The 19,639-nt window shown below is 54.1% G+C and overlaps 5 protein-coding genes and 1 non-coding gene across 6 annotated transcripts; 2 read left to right on the forward strand and 4 right to left on the reverse strand.

Annotated features, from left to right (window-relative positions):
- Positions 1–1,017: 1,017 nt before the first annotated feature.
- C8A04DRAFT_37436 (uncharacterized protein) lies at positions 1,018–3,100 on the forward strand (the record flags this gene model as incomplete). The annotated part of the gene is made up of 5 exons (XM_062783876.1): positions 1,018–1,643; positions 1,702–1,951; positions 2,022–2,500; positions 2,618–2,936; positions 3,005–3,100. The coding sequence occupies 5 exons, from the start codon at positions 1,018–1,020 to the stop codon at positions 3,098–3,100; spliced, it is 1,770 nt and encodes a 589-aa protein (XP_062636797.1).
- A 496-nt stretch (positions 3,101–3,596) lies between these two features.
- Positions 3,597–4,508, reverse strand: C8A04DRAFT_12352 (uncharacterized protein; the record flags this gene model as incomplete). Its single annotated transcript, XM_062777312.1, has 2 exons — positions 3,597–3,925; positions 4,028–4,508. 2 exons carry the CDS (start codon positions 4,506–4,508, stop codon positions 3,597–3,599), a joined length of 810 nt encoding a protein of 269 aa, XP_062636798.1.
- Positions 4,509–5,520: 1,012 nt separating this feature from the next.
- Positions 5,521–7,507, reverse strand: C8A04DRAFT_28853 (uncharacterized protein; the record flags this gene model as incomplete). The annotated part of the gene is made up of 2 exons (XM_062780799.1): positions 5,521–7,110; positions 7,250–7,507. The coding sequence occupies 2 exons, from the start codon at positions 7,505–7,507 to the stop codon at positions 5,521–5,523; spliced, it is 1,848 nt and encodes a 615-aa protein (XP_062636799.1).
- Positions 7,508–9,935: 2,428 nt separating this feature from the next.
- Positions 9,936–10,798, reverse strand: C8A04DRAFT_28855 (uncharacterized protein; the record flags this gene model as incomplete). Its single annotated transcript, XM_062780800.1, has 2 exons — positions 9,936–9,973; positions 10,030–10,798. The coding sequence occupies 2 exons, from the start codon at positions 10,796–10,798 to the stop codon at positions 9,936–9,938; spliced, it is 807 nt and encodes a 268-aa protein (XP_062636800.1).
- Positions 10,799–13,046: 2,248 nt separating this feature from the next.
- On the forward strand, positions 13,047–15,713 carry C8A04DRAFT_12328 (metallothionein expression activator; the record flags this gene model as incomplete). Its single annotated transcript, XM_062777305.1, has 2 exons — positions 13,047–13,785; positions 13,843–15,713. 2 exons carry the CDS (start codon positions 13,047–13,049, stop codon positions 15,711–15,713), a joined length of 2,610 nt encoding a protein of 869 aa, XP_062636801.1.
- Positions 15,714–19,276: 3,563 nt separating this feature from the next.
- C8A04DRAFT_t80 lies at positions 19,277–19,403 on the reverse strand. Its single transcript has one exon. It is a non-coding gene; the product is annotated as a tRNA-OTHER (tRNA).
- Between the last annotated feature and the right edge of the window lie 236 nt (positions 19,404–19,639).

The raw sequence follows: 19,639 nt of genomic DNA on the forward strand, positions 1-19,639 counted from the left end.
GCCTCAAGAGCTACCCAAAAGCCAAGCAGGCCAAGCGGACGGTGTCTCCGCCCATTCTGGTCGCTGCACGTACCGGTACTTCGATGCCCTCGTTCTCACCCAGACCCACTTCAACTTACACACAAGAAAGGCTAGTCTCGAGTCGAGGTTCTCACATCAGACGAAAGTGGAAAACAGACGAAAAACCTGCAGCCCTACCCGAGGCGGGTGATAGGCATCAGTTAACGATTTTTGGTTACATCCAGTAGCCCGTGATGGAAGGGTTCTCCCGCCTTTCTTCCGCCATGCAGCCGACCCCTCAGTCTTGGCCTTTTGCTCACGATTAATAAACTGCAGGTGGCTTCGTAACCCCACGATGCGCTGACTGAGCACCACACCCACTTACGCAGGAACTCAGAATTAACCACGATGCAACGGAACGGGCTGCGGGCCGGGCGACACTATTGATTTGTTGGTTTGCCGCCGCAGCAAAATCGTGATGACGCTGGAAGAAAAGATCGCGCGCGCAGCAGCGTGTTGCCGAACACCGAGTTCAGGAATGAGTTACTGGCTTGGTATTACAACCTCACCATACTTTCGAACATGCTATTCCGTTCCTGAAAGAGACGCAATTGCTCGTGATGACTCAGGCAGCCGACCAATATTGATACCAGGCGTGCACACAGTATGAATTGAACTTGACTCAACCGAAGTAAGAGTGGCATCGTCAGAATAATTGAGGGAGGCCGTCAATATTGCTCGTCTGACCGGGCGCCAAGCATCTGACAATGCCTTCACTTGCCGAACAGAGATGTTGTGTGACTAAGGCCCGTCCCTCAACATCGTGAACTCAGGTCAAGGAAGAAGATTGAGGGCAATGAGTATCTCGGCCGTCGAGTTTAGGACGGTCCGTTGCCCTGCCTGTTGAACGACTTGTGGCTTCTTGACACTCTTCACGACTTGAATTCTGACCTCCCTCAGCGGCGTCACACACAACTTCGAGTCCGGCCAGCAAACGGCCAACACTCGGTTCTCACGATGGCCTCATTCATTAGAGCAAAAACAACACACCTGTTGCTAAGCCTCCTCCTCTTCGCACCCTTCATCAACGCCCAAGACACCTCTCCCAACGGCCCAACCTTCCCCAACATCGCATCCAACTGCAACGCCTACCACACCGTCGTCGACACTGACGGCTGCGCGTCCATCGCAGCCACCTACGGCATCACCCTCGCCGAGTTCTACGCATGGAACCCCGACATCTCCAACGACTGCGGTACCAACTTCTGGACCGGCTACGCTTACTGCGTCGGCGTAGGCCCGGCCGCGCCGAGTAGCGTGACGTATACCCCTCCGCCGGATACCACGTGCGCTTGTGAGACGAGCACCACCACGGGTACGACGAAGACAGGCACCAAGACAGAGACGGAGACGGTTACCTCGACAGAGACTACGGCTAGTGCGAGCAGTAATACAGATCCGTACAGCACGCTGCATCCGATCACGAATTACACGCTGACGGCGACGTCGACGGAGTTGGCGTTTCCGCCGACGAAAACGCAGGCGGGCCAGCCGGAGAATTGTGATGATTGGCAGTTGGCTACGGCGTGGGATACGTGTGAGAGTATTGTGTCTAGTAACTCGTGGTTGACGTTGAGCAATCTGTATGACTTTCTTTCTCTTTCCCTTGTTTTTAGAGCTGTCACTAACAGCCGCTCAAAGCCTTGCCTGGAATCCCGCTCTGCACTCTGATTGTTCTGGGCTGTACGATGGCTGGTGGCTGTGCATCAGCGTCCGGCCGTCGTCCAACATCGACATCGGGTGGACGACAACGGAAGGCAGCGTGGACATCCCGACCATCACGGCCAACTACACGCCCACCACCTTCCCAGCCATCGATCCCAGCTTTACTGCTTCCCCGACCCAACCTGGGATTGTCAGCGGGTGTCTGTCCTACTACCAGGCGAAGGATGTAAGCCAACTACCCCATTTCCCGCAAATCTCTTCTACTTGAAACGAACGGTCCTTGCTAACACGATCAGGGCGACACCTGCCACAACATAGTAGACGGCACCATCCTAACCGAAGCCGATTTCTTCGCCTGGAACCCGGCCCTCAACAACGTCTGCACCGGTCTCTGGGTCAACTACTGGTACTGCGTCGCCGGTCCCTCGGGCTACGCCATAACTGCCTTCCCCCCCACAGTCGCCTCACCCACCCTTCCGGCCCCGACCCCTCCAAACCAGATAGCAACCTGCAAGAAATGGTACCAGCGCGACGGTGAATCGTGTGCCGAGATCGCAGCCATGTTTGGGACGTTCTCGGAGGCGGATTTTAAGGGGTGGAATGTGAATGTGGGCAGTGGGTGTACGAATTTGGTGGATGGGTGGTGGTATTGTGTGGGGGTGCCGGGGACGCCGACGACGAGGTCGGAGCCCGTGCAGACAACGGAGGTGCCGGATGGGACGCCGACGTTGGAGGGGATGACGGGGGAGTGTGCGAAGTTGTGGTTTGTGGGGGGGTGAGTTTGTCTTGTTTTGTTTTGTTTCTTGTCCCGTTTGTTTTTTTGCCCGGGCTTGTGTTGGACGCGAAGGGATGTTGGTGATGTGATAGACAATGATGTTAACTTGACTAAAAGGAGCGACACCTGCCAGTCGATCGAGCTGGCCAACGGAATCACCGAAGCCGACTTTTTGCAGTGGAACCCGGCGCTTGCGGGTACTACGACAACTTGTAAGCTGGTACGGGACTACTACGTCTGTGTATCCATCGACGGGCCGCCGGTGACGATCTCAACTGTATCCACCTCGAAGACATCACAGACTAGGACTAGCACGAGCACCAGCACTACTTCACCACCGGGAACGGGAACCACGACAACAACAAAAACAACGACCGCAGTGACGACGACAACGTCTGGTGGAAGTGGACCTATCACGACGCCTACTCCGATTCGAGTAAGTAATTCCTTTCTCGATGGGGGTTCATCGGACGGGGAAGATGCTCAGGTGGCTAACAACCGCAGGACGGCATGACATCAAGCTGTCACCGGTTCTACTATGCCCAGGACGGTGACGGGTGTTGGGCCATTGCTAACGCAGCCGGGATTGATCTCAAGTAAGACTTCTTTCCTTAATGAAGTGGAATTCACGTCGAAGGTGTGATCGACTAACAAAACAAATAGTGACTTCTACGCTTGGAATCCCGCCGTGGGAACGGATTGTGGGGGTTTGTGGCTGGGATACTACTATTGTATCGGCATTGCTGGGCCGACGACGACGATTTCGGATGGGCCGCCTGTTCCGACGTAGGGTGTTTGTTTCAGTGGGTTAAGTGAATGTGTCGTGTGCTAAGGGCAGTTTGTGATAATGAATACTTGAATATTACATCGATGAGCTTGTATGACACTCCCCTTAAGAAATAATCTTGATGTAGGTATTTGTTACGGAGCTGATACTTTGAGCCCCCTTTCAAGGACAACGACTGACAACTGTATGTCTCTCATAATACCTACCTATTTTGTAGCCTTCACAGTTATTCTGTAGCCATGCCCATGGTATAAGCCGTGTCCACTCCCCCCACCCCAGAATATGTCCACATGGCCTATCCTCCTTACATTACACCACCGGCACGCCCAAAGACCAACTCCTCGGAAACTCCATCCCCCACCTCCCCATCAACCCCCTCAACTCCTCCTCCGTCCCAGGCACCACATTCACAAACACCCGATCTCCCCCACCACCCCCATCCCCCTTTCCATCCATCCTCGGCTCCGAATGCACAGCCCCCTCCCTCCCCCCCAACCGAAAAAACACCATTTCCCCATTCCCCACCTGCACCACCTCCCTCCCCTCCAACTCCTTCCCCACCATCTCCCTCACAACCTCACTCGTCCTCCCACACGCCGCACACCTCATCGTCGAACAAACATGCCCTTGCCCTCCCCCTTTTCCCCCATCCCCGTTTCCTTCCTTCTTCGCCTCCTCCAACCGCTGCGCAGCAACAGCGTCCTTCTTCGCCCGTCTCAACACCTTCCTAGCTAACCCACCGTCGGCAGCAAATAACGTCCCGGGACCTTGCAATGTGGCGCAGAGTTTCCACTGGTTGCGGGCGTGTTCGCTTTGGCGCGGGTCGAGGAAGAAGGCGTCGTCGGTATGCCAGCGGGGGTTGTTGAAGGCGGATGTGGGCTGGGTGGCGCGGATGGTGAGCCAGTAGTGGGTTGTGTTGTGGGTGCGGAGGAAGGTGTGGGTTGATTGGAGGAGGGGGAGGAGGTGGGTTAGGAGGGGGTGTGAGTTTGTTGCTGGGGATGGGCTAGCAAAGGTGTGATGAGCCCAGGTGTGGAAGGATTCTGGGAGGGTGTTGGAGAAGACGGCGAGGTCAGAGTCAGACGCAGACTCAGCAACGGGAAGCGGGAGGAGCGGGCCGCAGTAACTCCAGGTTGTCGTGCTCGTCAGCACGAGTGGGGGTGGATCGACGGGTCTGTTGAGGATGGGGAAGAAGTGAAAGTCGCGGGGCGGAAGTGGTGTCATGGTGAGGTTGTTGAGCGGCTGGCAATTGATCGAGTTGATGTGGATGTCGAGGACGTGGTCGTCTGTCGCTGCAAAACACCAAGGGATCACGAGCTAGCCGGTTCTCGTATACTTTGCCTCCGGTAGGTGTGTTTTATTCCAAGCGAAGTTAAAAAATCGTCGACACCTTCTGTTGGATTGAATCCTAGGCGGAACGAGAAAAACATGAAAAGAGCGAACGAAACTGCGTTTTGTTTAGGACCAAGATTCTGGTCCAGCGTCTGGCCCCTTGGCTCACGACCTCGCTTAGCGCCAAGCGTGCGTAAGTGGCGTAGCAAATGGGAACACACGCCGTGCTAGGATCCGTCGAGGACCCCAAAGTCAGCCACACCTGAATTCTCGTGGCACAGTGGGATTTCCCGAGAAATCGAGGCCGAAATTCGGAATATGAAAACCGGCAATTTCTTGGGTTTAATTCAACATAGCGTGGTAAATCTATTGACTCGTGTCAATTATGGCTTAAACACCAAAACTACTTCTAATTAACTAGATTGTTTGTGTTTGTGTTGTTTATTGACTTGTTCTGGTAATGAGTAATAATATTTGTCACTGTTTGGTATCAACAGATCGGTCGTTATGGTAGTTGCAGGTATATTCCGTGAACTACCTGTAATGCTTCCTGTTCGTCATACAACATCGTCGTGATAGACCTACTCTGATCCTAAGCCCCCTGATTGCTCTCCCACAGAGGCACACAATGCTACAAACTTCCGCGCACCGTCTCGCAAATAATTATTTCCCAATACTCCCAAAACAAACACACAACCACCAGACAATCACAAAAACAACCCTCCAAACCTCCCAGACCTCCCAAATATGAAAACACAATCCTTCTTTCGACAACCATTCCTCCTCACCCATCTTCTCCATCCATGTTCTCCATCCATCTTCTCCATCCACCCAACCCCCTCTCTATCCTCTCAATACCCATCACCCACATCCACCTATATACGCCCCCTCTCTTCATTCCCGCCTACCTAGGCTTACCAATACCCCCCCTTCTCCCCCTCCCCCTCATTCCCCCTCCAAAAGCGACAGGCGACCCCCTCCCCCTCATCCCCTCCTCATCCTCCCCCTCCAGTCGCTGTACAAACCGTCGCATCCTCGTCACATCCCATGGTAACGCTACCCAGGCTGGTCCTCCACCACTGTTGGGCCCTCTACCACCGTTGGGCGCGCCGGCGTGCATGTTGTTTTCTTCGAAGAGGAGTTTTATGGGTTGGCTTGGGAGGAGGGGGAAGGGACCGGTTATTATGGGGGCTGTTGTGAAGGTGGGCTCGGCTGGTTTTAGGGCTGGTTTTAGGGCTGGTTTTAGGGCTGGTTGAGGTGTTGGTTTGTGGGGTGGTCTGGCGGTTGGTCTGGCGGCTGGAGGTGCTGGGGCTGGGTTGGCTCGGTTGGGAACTAGTGTCGAAGGGTTTTCTGACCCAGGTGCTACTGGCCTGTGAGGAGCGTTGCGAGCATGACCCAGAGGAGGAAGATTAGCGCCATCCTCAGCAAACGACGCTCTTGGCCTCCTCACAACCGGCACACCACCCGACCGCTCCGCCTGCTCCCCCTGCTCCAACTCTTCATTCCGCCGTCTGTTGGCCTCTGCCCGCCGCGCAATCAACCGGGAGATGAGCCGATCGGACTGGACATCATCAGCCAGTCCACTTCCGAGATGAGGCGGTCGAGGAGAAGGTGGTCGACGCAGCGGGGTGCGGGAGGCCGTTGACGTGGGACGGGTTGTTGTCGGTCCTGTTAGTCTTCCTGTTGCTGGTCCTGCTGCTGGAGTCTTGAACGAGAGGTAGCCGGGGAAACTACCCGACAATGACGATGAGGGCGGATACTTCTGACCCTGACTCTGGGCCTGGGTATGGGTCTGGATCTGGGTTTGGCTCTGAATCCGACCCAGCGCCCGACACTCCCGACCAAGCGTCGCATCAGAACCAACCAGCCCCGGCGGAACAACCCTCCCACGAGCCCTCAACGCAGCAGCAGCCGCCTCCCGACAGTGCCGCTCAGCCGCGCTGCTGAGTCCCAGTCCCATACCCCGAGGGCGAGCCACCGGTGGCCGGGCCGTCGCCGCTACTTGGCCGGTTCGTTGGTGTTGTTGTTGTTGTTGTTGTTTCTGGACCACTCCGGCAATCCCAGATGGCCTACGTGGTGGGAGGCTGGTCTGGGCCGATGAAGGAGGCGGGAGCGTGGCCCGCGAGACGAAAGGGTCGCTGCGATGGGCGAATCCAGGGAGTGGTTGTGTCGGCGCTGGTCGTCGGGAGGAACCGTACATGGCGTTGTTGCTTGTGGTGTTGTTCGCCGCGGTGGTGCTGCCGCCGTTGTTGTAGGTGGGCGGGCCAACAGGAGGTCGAAACTGCGCCGGCGTAGGAAGACGCCGCGGGGGGGCAGGCTGTCCAACAAGAGAAGCGGGCTTGGGCTGGAACGGCGCAGGTACAGTGAGCGCTGTGCGTATATACCGATCCGGTTTGGGAACGCCTCGCGGCGGACCTCGTGGTCGGGAGGGGGTGATGGGCGCGCCGACGAGACGGTCGTAGGTGGGCGGCGGGCCGGTGGGTTTTACGGTTTTCTGTGGTGCTGTTAGGAACCGTGATCGGACCAAACCGGGGACTGTTTCTTCGCATGTCCAAAGAAGCGACACGAGGGGATGCTGTCTCGGACAGACGAGATTATCACGAGAACAACCGAGAAAAAGAATATGGACACACCTCTCCGGTAAACGGATCATCAAGGATATCCTCGACCTTTTCCATCGGCTCATCACGCTGGGCCGCCAGCGCCTGGATCCTCTCGTTGAAGGTAGCCGAGTATGCCTTGAAGTTGGCGTCGCGTTTGGGGACATCTTTGGCTTCGAGGCGTTCCAGTCTATCTCTTAGCTCCCTAGCGTGTTCTTCAAGGCAAAATACTTCGCGCCTCGGGGGAGGAGAGCACGAAGCGCGAAGAGACGCTCGTGATGCGGGCGACATTCTGTTGGTGAGACTGGAAATAGCAGCGTTCGCTAGGTCGGCAGACTACCATCAAGCACCCGCAGTGGGAGGTCTTTGTGGTTGGGTCAAGGGAAGGGCCGATGAAAGAGCCGGACGTGTCATATAAAGATGAAATATGGCAAAGAATTCGGTCGGAGAACTTACTTGAGGGCGGCCGATGATGATCGATGATGGTCGATGATGGTATCGTCGTGGACTGAACTTTCGTCCCTATGTTGGAAAAGCTCAGAGGGAGTGAAAGTGTTGGTCGGAGAAGACTGTTGTGGAAGGGAAGATGGAATTCCAATTCTCTTTGGTCTCAAATTCAAGGCGGGGAATTGTTCAAATACTCTTCCAGGCCGCCAGGTAGAGAATCCGGTACAGACAGGCTGTGCTACCAGTTAAACGGCAATACTTCGAGCGACCAGCCAGCGTACAGCGTTGCTGTGCTGTGGATAAGGGGTCCCAGCCTGATAGGCTGTTAGACCCTACCTCCACCCTGTCTCCATTCCCGCGCAAGACCTAGCCACGGCAGCGGCAGCACAACCCTCTCTTCATCCTCCCCTATTTACATCCCCTTCGCTAGTCCCAATCACAGCCCCGATCCCGACTATAATGGCGGAAGCAGCGGGAGCTACGACGATGACACCAACACAGCTGTGACTCTATCCCGGCTTTCACCGCTTCACTATAAGGGTGCCTACCTATCTATATGTAATACCGGTTTGAGAGTCGTCAGGAAAGATTCCTTTCTAGTACTGCCAATGGAACTCTGCATGGCCATCGCCGTGTTACTCCCCACGCCCGATGCCCTTCGCGCTCGCCTGGCCTCTCGGGCGTTCTGGCCCGTCTTTCACAACCCACAGTTTTGGATCTCCCGATTCGAACCTTCGGAGTCCCTCGGCCACCTGTTTGACGCTCGCCACCACCAGCCAACCGACTGGCGATCGTTTTATCTCCAGGCCAACAGAACGGTAGCCAATACTAGCCCGGACCTTTTAAACCGACGGAGGATCTGGACGCTGGCTCCCCAAATCTCGGACATTGTCGCCCTTCGCTGACGGGACCTCACATGGAACCCGAATGGTTAAACCTACCGTTTATACCCCCTCGACACCCAGGCTTCAACGTCCGAGATCCGATGCTGTGGCACCCCGAGATCCCTGGCTTGGGCAGTTGCAATGGCCGTTGCTGTAGAGGGCCGTGTTGGGTTTCGGTCCCATTCTAGGGCCATGTGGCGTGCTAATCTACTTGGGACTCCCTGAACATTCCTATGTACCATAGTAATGCCGAATATGCTGTTGGTCTGTACCAAAGTAGGTGGTTAGGCTCTTAACCACCTCGACTTCCTTCCGCAATTATCCCCGTTCATCGACACGACCGCCCATGGAGACCTTCCTCGGTCGACGTACTTGTCACAACTTCCGATTTCGTTCCCCACTTCCTCCGAAATCTCCTCGGCACCTCATCCCATCAGGGTACTCGCTACAATTTCCGATTCCGTTCCCCTACATATATATATCCTTCTCAACTCCCTTCACCAAGCCAGCTACGACCCCGCCTCGCGCGACTATTACAAGATGCCGTACTTCCACCAGGTATGCGCGCTATGCGGGTGTCAGGTCATGCCAGCCAAACCCACTGGCTCCGTCCCTTGGAATAGCGAATTTCCTTGGAATTCCAATAGTCCCCGTGACGATGGTGACCACCTACCCCCCGGACAACAACACCAGCGCTGCCGGGGACGACTATCATGCCCAAGAACAGAACGCCGCTCGGGCTCCCACCTCCGACAACAACGAGCATGGCAGCACCAACAACAGGGTAGACAGTAGCAACGAAGGCAGCTACCTCACCCACACCCCCGAGAAGAAGCTCAAGCGCACCGGCGGCGGCGCCACGAACGTCAACGCCAACGTCGACAAAGGCAAGCAGAGGGCCGCCGCCGCGGAGGAGATTAGTGAGTTGGAGGATACTCTCGCTGATGTAAGTACATGCCTATCTGGCTACCTTAGTACCTAAGTACCGTACAATAACTAACATTCTTACCACCTTATGAGAAAGATAAACGATATCAAGCTTGGCAGCGGTTTGGGTAAACGATCCGAGCGATATTGAGGAGGAAGAGGATGAGGAATAAGCCGCCATGATTTAAGGGTACGTGTCCAGGGACACTGAGCCGTGTATTATCATATCGATCCTTGCAAAAGGTCATGTTGATATTCGGGCTTGGTAATTAAGTAGATTGTATGTGGTGACTTGGGCGATGATTAATTACCGGTCACAGCTTAACCATATTGAATTACCAAATCCCATGTAACCCCCAACCGACCCTGAACAACCTTCATATCCTTCGTGAATGAATCACACTCTTCCATCACCCGTGACACCCTATCGAGAATAAGATAACCGAGATTGGCTGTCGCAATTACTGCGAAGAACCGCCCGAGATGGTGAGGATTTGACCTAGAAACATTAGCCAACGCCGAACCCCCACCCAACTCTGTGAAGCAAACACTCACCGTTAACCCAGCTACCATCCTCACTCGCCAGGAACGCCACGACCCTCGCAACATCCTGAGGCACCGCACAACGGCCCAGCGGGCAATGCTCCGCCATCTTCCGCTCAATCTCCGCCGCAGGAATATCCGGCGTACCCCCCGGGATATAATGCCATGCATTCTCCGTAAACATATCACTCTTGATCCCCCCCGGCGCGACCCCATTGACGGTAATCCCCTTGACCCCAAAGTCCGTCGCAAACGCCTTCACCATCCCAATCACCGCCATCTTACTACTATTATACAACGCATGGTTCTTCACCCCCAACAGCCCCGCCGCAATGCTCGTCATCAAAATCAGCCGGCCATTCTTCTCCAAATGCTCAAACGCCGCCTGGCCCACAAAAAACTGCGCGCGCGCGTTCAAGTTAAACACATGATCATACTTCTCCTCCGTCACCTCCTCCGTCTTATCCCACGACTCCGTCCCGCTGTTGGACATCACAATGTCCACCCGGCCGAAATGGGCCTTGGCCTCTTCGAAAAGCCGCTTGATCTCCGACACGCGGGACACGTCGGCTTGGATGGCGACCGCGCGGGCACCCGTGCCGTAGGACTCGGCTTCCTTGACGACTTCCTGGGCGGGGCCGGCTGAGGAGACGTAATTGACCACGATGGAGGCGCCGCGGCGGGCGAGTTCGAGGGCTACGCCGCGACCGATGCCCCGGCCGGCGCCGGTGATGAGGGCGACTTTGCCTTCGAGGCTGGCGGAGGGGATTGCGAGAACCATTTTGAGGTTTGAGTGTTGGGAAGAAGTAAAGCGGTTGTAATTAGTGGTGGAAGATGTGTGAGTGGTGTGTAGTTTGTGGTTTTTGGAATGGAAACCAAGAGTGCAAAACTGGCTTGAACTGAAAATTGAGTATGGTTTGGAAGAAGCGGGAAAAGTGCAGTGCAAAATACTCGTGGGCAAAGGTTCCTGGTTCGGGGTTCCGAGGCCGTCGGAGTATCGAGGGGAAGGGCCGGACCACACAGCGGGATTCCCCTGCCTTATGTCCGGGAGCTTCCAACACTGCTCCTTCCCGACGGGAATTGAAAAATGGCAAAATAGAACTAGAAGGAGCGAATTTGGATTAGGTTTTGAAAGATTGTCGTCGGCCGGCGGGTATGTGCATGTGCGTTTTGTGTTCCTTCCCGTCTAATATTGAAGCTGTTGCAGTTGCCACAATTCAATCGCCGCTCTCGACTCGATTTACACTTTCACACAACCCAATTGTTTCCACAAACTAGAGAATGCACACTCCATTGAGCCAGACATTGTTGAAACTTCAATTTACAATCCTCAGGTTCCATGCCATCATTTCCAAAACTGAGTTGCGGACTATGGCGTAGTTTCTCTCGACCAGAACACGGTGACCTGTCAACACCGTTTCCCGACAGGTCATTCAATCCACATTGTCCGGCCTTGCCATTCCCCTACCTTAGGTATTAGCAGGAGAACCACGGCTTCGTACTTAGGCAAGATCATCAAATGGCGCAGACCTCCGTGCAAGGTATCGTGGAGCACGACCCTATTCTTAATTAATTACCAGGTATGTCCTGGGTGGTTTAGATCACCGTAGCGTCACAATTTGGTCTCTCTAATAGGCTGGCTCATACTTACTGCGCATTTACCATGGACACACAAAAAGTGCAGAAATGCCCCGGAGTAAACATTGTTAGGTAGGGAACCTCTCACGGGGTTTACATCCTTCTAAGTCCCCGATACAGCGGAAACAAAACAACAACACCGGTAGTTACTACCAGGTCATTCATGGTAATATTTGGAAATGATAGATGGATCGATAGCCTCAACCTTATCCGCATTTATCGCAGACACGAGGACTTCATATTTGTCGGCCGCAAATGGATCGCTACGCTTAGTTCGGAAATACCGACAAACTTGAACAAGCCCGGCCACATTCCCCGAGTGATCTCGCACCCAACACAACGGCAGAAGAGGAGCAGGAATCCCGATAGACATACACAGTATCGCAGGAGTCAGGACGCCTCTTAGTTATAAGAATCTTGCGGTGATACTCCGTACCCTGTGATTGTTTGCCTCGAGTCAGGCCCAACCGCAGCAAGGCCGAATGTGGCTCTTCGCCTAACATTCCTAATGCGGCCGACCGTCAACACCATTGGTGGATCGATCGAGTGTCTCACCAACACGCAGGGGCAAACCGCGCCGTCTCGCCGAAACACGCAGCAAGGAAAGCAAAAACAACAAAACTGTTGAATGAAAGCGCAGACACAAAACGCGAGCCCTCGCCGTTTTGTCGGTGTGGGAGGGCTTCAATGCGGGAAGAGCGTGGTCCAATCCGAGTGGCAAACACGTTTGCTGGCGAGTGGGCGCGGAGGACGGGCAATCTCCAAGCGCCAAGTACCTGGGCTTGGCAACCCAGTCGATTCGAGTCCACGCATGTGTTGCGTCTGGCGTGTGAAACATCGCGATCCCGGGAACGAGGCGCGCGCCTGAGCCGGAAAGAAAAAATTGAAAAATGATGCGACCTCGGCTTTTGCGGCCTTGCGACCCCACAAGGAGCAAATCCCAAGCTTGCTGCTCGTGTTCCACCAGCAGAAAAGGACCAAAGGAGCAAAAAATCCTAGGGTCAGGCACAGGCCGCTAGGATGACGTCGTGTCAGCCGAGACCCACGTCGTGTCGCGCGCCAATCAGCTGAGCAAGGCTGCGATCGGTTGTCCCTGGCAACAGTCTGCGACGGTGCTGGTAAACAAGAATGCGCTGCAACCCCCAGGGTTAATTCGCCGATTTCAGCACCCTGGCGACTCAATTGCACCCATCCCATACTTCTGCCGCTACCATCTGTCAATTCATGTTCTTGGAACCCTGAAGAGTTTGAACAACATCAATTATATTCTCACGGCGAGGAGAAGACGTCGAGGTAACACCCTGACCGCCAGTTCCGTCAGGGAAGCCGTTTTGCCGCGTGGTGAGACTTCCAATCTTTACCCAAGTTCGATGCTCTCCAACCCGCCCCTCATGAGCGGGCATCATTCGCGGCAGCGCCAGCATCGGCGCCAGAACTCAACACCATCCGCCTTCGACGCAGTCAAGATCGCACCGCTGCCAAATCTGCAACAGCGTCGCCCCGTATCTCACCGCCGCGGCCTCAGCCTCGACACCCGAGCGCACCACCAACCACTAGCCCCCGCCCCGCCAACCGGCCTGCGACAAGAGTATGTGCCGGTAGAGGCCACGACACCGCAGAATCTGCTGCGGCAGCCAGGTCACCAGCAACGTTCGGCACGTCCGGCACTAAGTCAGGCCGCATTCGCGGAACTTGAAGCGGCGGACAACTTCTTGGTCTCGCCGCAAGTCACACCGCAGAGCCGACGGTTCACCAATGCCATGGCAGCGGGCCAGGGCCAGCTCCCCGACCTATCCGGCCTTCCCTTTGATACCTACGCGGGGGCCCCGGCCCTGTTCGAGCGTTCAGTCAACCGGCTAGGCGACCACAACATGGAGCCCAGTCAGGAGTTTGACTTCTTCGCTCCCGACAGTGCTCTATCGACACCGAGCTTTCTGACCTTTCCCGACTCGAGCCCTGGTGGCTTAGGCGAGGGCTGGGGCTCGGAGAGTGAGACGGCCAGCACATCGCGAAAGTCATCCCGGCGGGTCAGCAACGGGATTATGAACAAGGCGGCCAAGCTTGATGCGATGGGAAGCGGATTCGAGGGTGCAGATCGGCCATGCACACCGAACAGCCAGATCGCCAGTGGTAGGTCAACTGACAGAAAGCTACACGTCGGATGGGAAAGACTAACGGATTGCCAAGATTACTTCCCGCAAACGCCGGTAGAAGCATCAGTGAAGCAGGAAGCGACATCACATCACCCTCCAAACCGATTCTCCGAGGGCTACGACGAGTCTATGGAAGAAACCCTCAAGCCGATCCGTATTAGGAACCCGAACCGCGCCTCGGGCATCTTCCAAGACCTCCGGCAACAAGCAGAAGCCATGGCTCACACCCCGCCACGCGCAGGCAACATCCCCATGGCGATCAACAACCAGGCGCTGCGAACACCCGAGTTTATGAACATGCGCAATATCAGCGCCGAGTTCAGGAAGATCGAGCGCGAGTTTGGCAGCTTCCCTGAGAGCCCCATGGATGCACCGTCGATGTTCTCGTTCATGAAGTCTGACAGCTCCATGGATGACAAGACCCCCTTTCCTGCGCTGTCCCTTGAGGGCAACGACATTCCGCATCTAGGACCCCCTTCCCCGGTCAGCGGGACACCATCTCGGCGGACCTCTCCGCATCATCGCCGGACCGAGTCCGTGGCCTCAGTAACCAGCGCGGCCAGCATCGCGGATATCAACATCGAAGAGACCAAGACGGAAACGGGCGTGACCCTCGAGGAGATCTCGGCGTTTATCCAGGGGCCCGACCCGACCGACGGCAAGTGGCGGTGCCTTTACGAAGGGTGCAACAAGCCGTTTGGGCGCAAGGAGAACATCAAAAGCCACGTACAGACCCATCTCAACGACCGACAATACCAGTGCCCAACATGCAAGAAGTGCTTTGTCCGGCAGCACGATCTCAAGCGGCACGCCAAGATCCATACCGGTATCAAACCGTACCCGTGCGAGTGTGGCAACAGCTTCGCCCGGCACGACGCACTTACACGCCATCGACAGCGCGGCATGTGCATCGGAGCCTTTGATGGTGTTGTCCGCAAGGTGGTCAAACGCGGGCGGCCCAAGAAGATCCGGCCCGACATGGACGAGCGGCGCGACAAAGCCGAGCGAACGCGACGCAAGAACAAGCTCGGCTCAACCAGCTCGGCCAACTCAGCCTCCAGCCAGTCCGGCTACTCGGACGTCTCAGGCGCCAACTCGCCCAACAGCCAGCACGACTTCGACGGCCTGCTCGACGACGACCACTTCTCGGACATCCTATCCTCATCCATTGCGTCGCTCCCCAGTGTCACCGGTGCTGATGTCATCACAACAACCACCACTCTCGCAGCCCTAACGGCTGCATCCTCACTACCCCCAGCCACAACCACCATGGCCGACGTCTTCCCAACACCCACCACCACCGCCGGCCTCTCTCCATCAGCCATGAGCTCCTTCAGCAGCACCAGCACCTCCTTTTCTCACCACCACCAACAACACCCCCAAATCCACCACGCCCACCACTATCAACCTCCGTCCCGCCCCCAATCTACAGCCAGCCACTACGCAAACACCACTCACTTCAACCCACCGCCCAATCATCATCATCACCACACACCCCCATCGCCGACCAAATCCCTGCCCCCTTCCTCCTCCCAACCACACCCCACCCACATTCAATACACCCACGCCCACCCTACCCCACCAGACGATAACCTCTCCTCTCCACGCTCTCCGCCGCCCTTCCTGCCCGCATCGTCCTCGTCGTCGTCTGACTCGTCGTCAGCCGCGTCGCGGTTCTTTGACCTCGATTCTGGGAATGGGGATAGTTCGGGCATCGCGGGTGGTCTTGGGCATAGTGTTGGGACTGCTGGGAGTGGATGTGGCGTTGGTGGTGGGAGTGGTGGTGCGGCAGAGGAGATGTTGTTGCTTCCTGGAGCGGGAGTTGGTGGACAAGAGGATGAGGATGGGTTTGATCCGGTGAGTATGTTTACGAGTGGGGAGGATGTGTTTTTTGGGACGGCTTGAGGGCTTGCTTGCTGGGTTTGCTGGGGTGTGTACGTTGGGGGGGTTACATGGGTTTAGGTCCTTCGTTTTGGGTTTTCTTTTGTTTGGTTCATTTTGGGTGTGGTTGGTGGTTTGACTGGATGGTCAGATGGTCAAGTAGCCAGACGGACAAATGGTCAGATGTTGGATAGGGGGTATACCGGTACGGTTGGTCTTCTTCTCGGGGGGTGTACAACAAGGGTTTTCAGGATGTTGGCTTGCGGATAACTATCAGGTCTCTGGGAAGGGGACAGGCTTCTGGGAGATTTCTTTTGTTTATTTCTGTGGTTAATTTTCCTTTGTAACTATTTGACTTCACATGGTTTGGTTATAGCGTTTTTCTTTTCTACTTACTTCTGGGTATCGGACTGGGACGGCTGGCGTCCTGGATGGGATACCTTACTTTTTGTGGCTTGGATTTTCTTGGAATATACGATTGTTCTTGGATTAGTTGTTAGTGTGTGTTGAAGATTGGTGAAGTGAGAAAGTGACCATGGTAATCAATAGTTGAGTGTCGTGGTGAGAACGACTCACATTTGTAAGGAGTATTAATTAATTGACAAACACCATTAACGTGCATTATAAGCGAGTGGGCCATATAAGCGAGTGGGCCACTTTTCCATGTAACGCGACACCTATTCTCAATTACCACGCCGCAACATTAAGAACCAACTACAATTACATCGGAAACAGCTGAATCAGACCCTTCTGCAACCTCCTGGCACGTACGGGCATTATGGCCAGGCTTGCCGCATACACCACAGCACCGAACCTTCGTACGAGCCCCCCCTGCACTACCACTATCCGGCTCCTTTTCTTGCGCCACCTCCCCAACCACGGCCTTCTGGTCCAGTAGATCCTTTACATCTTATACCGCAAGTGATCCTCCAAGCTATACACGTGTTCTTTTGGCTCTCCGGCGCTTACTGAGTGCCTCGTTGGCCTTACAGAGCAAAGAGACCTCGGAGCGTAGGAGAGCCACCTCATACATTACAGCTATCGTACCCTTAGTAAGCTAGTCTATAGCAGCTAACATCGAGGTTAGGGAGCTGTTTTAATAGTTGGCAATACAAGTCTTGATAAGTGTTGACTACAAATCGGCTTCTCAAGGGTTGTAGGGTATCTGGAAGACCCAAGGTTATATAGTGCCAGGCCGTAAGATTAGTAGTGTTGATGTAGAAAGCTTGATATCTAGCTTAGAAAACACCCTCTCTAGATCGTATAGAACAAGGCCTATACCTACGAAGCCACCCTAGATATTGCTCTTAGTAATAAAGGCGAAGAAGGCTATACGAAAGGCACAGAGGAACTCAAGCTTACTTACATAGTTGATATATATACGTATCAAGTCCTTGATCTAGCGGCTATATACCTGCTTCAACGGCCTAAAGCAGCCAATATCAAGTGGCTAAAGGAGGTAGGAGGAATATAGAGGCATATAGAGTATAATAATATAGTTCTGCTTACAATAGAGCTTAAATTCAGTAGAGTAATAGCTCTCGTGGCCGTCGAGGATCAATAACCGATATTTGCCCTTTGCCCGGGGTACTATATAATAGTCGAAGTGCTTGATCCAATCTAGGCCAACTATATTGGTAGTCCAGCCGTTATCGGTAGTCGTAATACACCAGTCGGCTGGGAGGTTACACTCGGTATACCAGTTGGCGAGGTACTACGCGGCCAAGATGATAAAGGGGGGGATTGTCAAGGGCTCAGGCCTAGGGCTATGAGCAGTCGTGTTGGATCGTGGCCGATGGCCTCGGGTTGACGTGGCGGGGCTGTCCCTCTCCCGAGGCACTCGCGAGCCGGGGCTGTCCCGGACCCGGCTCGGAGGTGGAGCTCGAGGTGCCCGACCCCTGAGCGCGCACATCAGGGGGGGGAGGGACATCAGGATATAAGGAGCCATGAGCAAGGCACAACCCCAAGTAGTTCTCTTTCTGCAAGCTTTCTCAATTAACATAATAAACGCCTATCTGCATTCCGCCATAGGGCCAGTTTCTCACAGGGATGGCCCAGCCAAGGGCATTAACACCCTATATCACTGTTGCCCACTTGCGGTTGCCAGGCTGGGCTAGCTTTGCCTTACTACAGCCATTCGAGGTCGTAACTACCATACCTGCGAAGATAATACCCATCATAAACCCAGTCTCGTCAAAGTTATAGATATCGTCCTCTACAATACCATACTTGGCCTTGACGTTCTATACAAGGGCAAACCACTCGCCAACGACCTTCAGGTCTTCGTACTTTGCCCTCTGGTAGTTGTATCTACGTGTATAACGTATTTGGAGCTCTGGTTGGTGTTTGACGAAGTTGGAGGCCCAGAGCTTACCAACAGGGGGTATATCGCGTATCTGTAGTAGTTAGTTGGCCATATCTTCTACACCAGTAAGCCTTGGTGGAAATACTCGCTCAGATAGCTCAATTATATGTTGAACAATAGCCTTCTCTTCGGAATCGGTGAGCCAGCGCGAGTTGGGCGTAGTATCGCGTCGTACAAGTCGGCCAGCGTGTCGTCGGGTTAAGGTCATACAGGGGACGTTGTAGATCTTCGCTGCCTTTCGTAGGCTTAGATTTTCGTCATTTTTAAGAGCCTCGAGGGCCAACAATACGCTGGCTTCATTTGAAGTACCAGGCATTTTAGGTTGTAGAGAAAATTGATGTTAAGTATGGAAGTGGCGCGTCGCGTGGAAAAGTGGCCCACTCGCTTATATGGCCCACTCGCTTATAATGCACGTTAATGAAGAAGTACAGATAAGGTATTGCTCACCACCGGAATATCCCCTAGGTCCATGATGTCGACTCATGAATCACTTCTTAGTCAAACACAGTGCTGGGTTGCCTTCATTCACTTGTAATTACATAATGCAATAATTGTCCCGTATAATTGTCAAAAACACAAAGTTCCGAACGTTTTATTGTTAAGGAAAGTCAGGGCTAGAAGAAGCGGACGTCTTCAAGGAAAATGAAAACCTGGCGATTAACATTTCCATTCTCAGATTCTTTCGTCAAAGGTAAACTTGGTGATTGCCATTCCTCTTTCGTTTTCATATTTCAACAACAATCAATGGACAGTCTCCACAATAACGAGTGTCTCTACTCTCACACTAATACAATACCCCGCGACTCCAATCCTCAATCCACCGTGTGAAATACATATGCATATATGCACAGCGTGGCTTTCTTAATGCTGCCCTGCCTCCCAATCACCCGTCTCGAATCTATCAGGGAGTATTAATATTTAACTCAGGATAGTGGTGAGCATACCGCATGTCTATCTGCTCTACAACGAGTAATTACCTAGCAAACAACATGAACTGGGAAGCACTTACAATCAACCCGTTGCTCACCACTGGAGTTACTAATACTTCAAGATGCATAACGTCCCCTCCTAAATGGCCCCTTAGTCCAACACTGCTTTAGTACCTTATACCACTATACCATGTGCACCCCTTCTCAGCTAAACGCCCCACCCAGCAAGTTTGGTTATAAAGTCGACCTCCACTACGACCGATTCAAGGAAAAGCAAAAAATTGAGGGAGAACAGTGCAACACCCAGGTTCGAACTGGGGACTCTGCTAGGACCCTACAGAGACCATAAGACCCTTACCTGGTCTTATGTTTCAAGAACCTCCTGGCCCCCGCAACGTGTTACCACTACACCACATGCACCCCTTCTCAGTTGAATTGCCCGTCCTGCAAACCTAATTAACTATAACCCCACTGCGCTCACCGTAAAGTCAACCTTTCACGTACCGTGTGAAGACAGCGGATGTGTATATATACACGGCTCGACTTTCCAAATGCTTCCTCACCACCCTTCACCTCGACTCTACTACAGAGTAACCATTAACCGAGGATAGTGATGAGGAGGAAGTGCTTATAACTAACATCCTGTTGCTCACCAC

This window comes from Dichotomopilus funicola, assembly GCF_033296635.1.
Source record: "Dichotomopilus funicola strain CBS 141.50 unplaced genomic scaffold C8A04scaffold_33, whole genome shotgun sequence".
Taxonomy (NCBI): Eukaryota; Fungi; Ascomycota; class Sordariomycetes; order Sordariales; family Chaetomiaceae; genus Dichotomopilus; species Dichotomopilus funicola.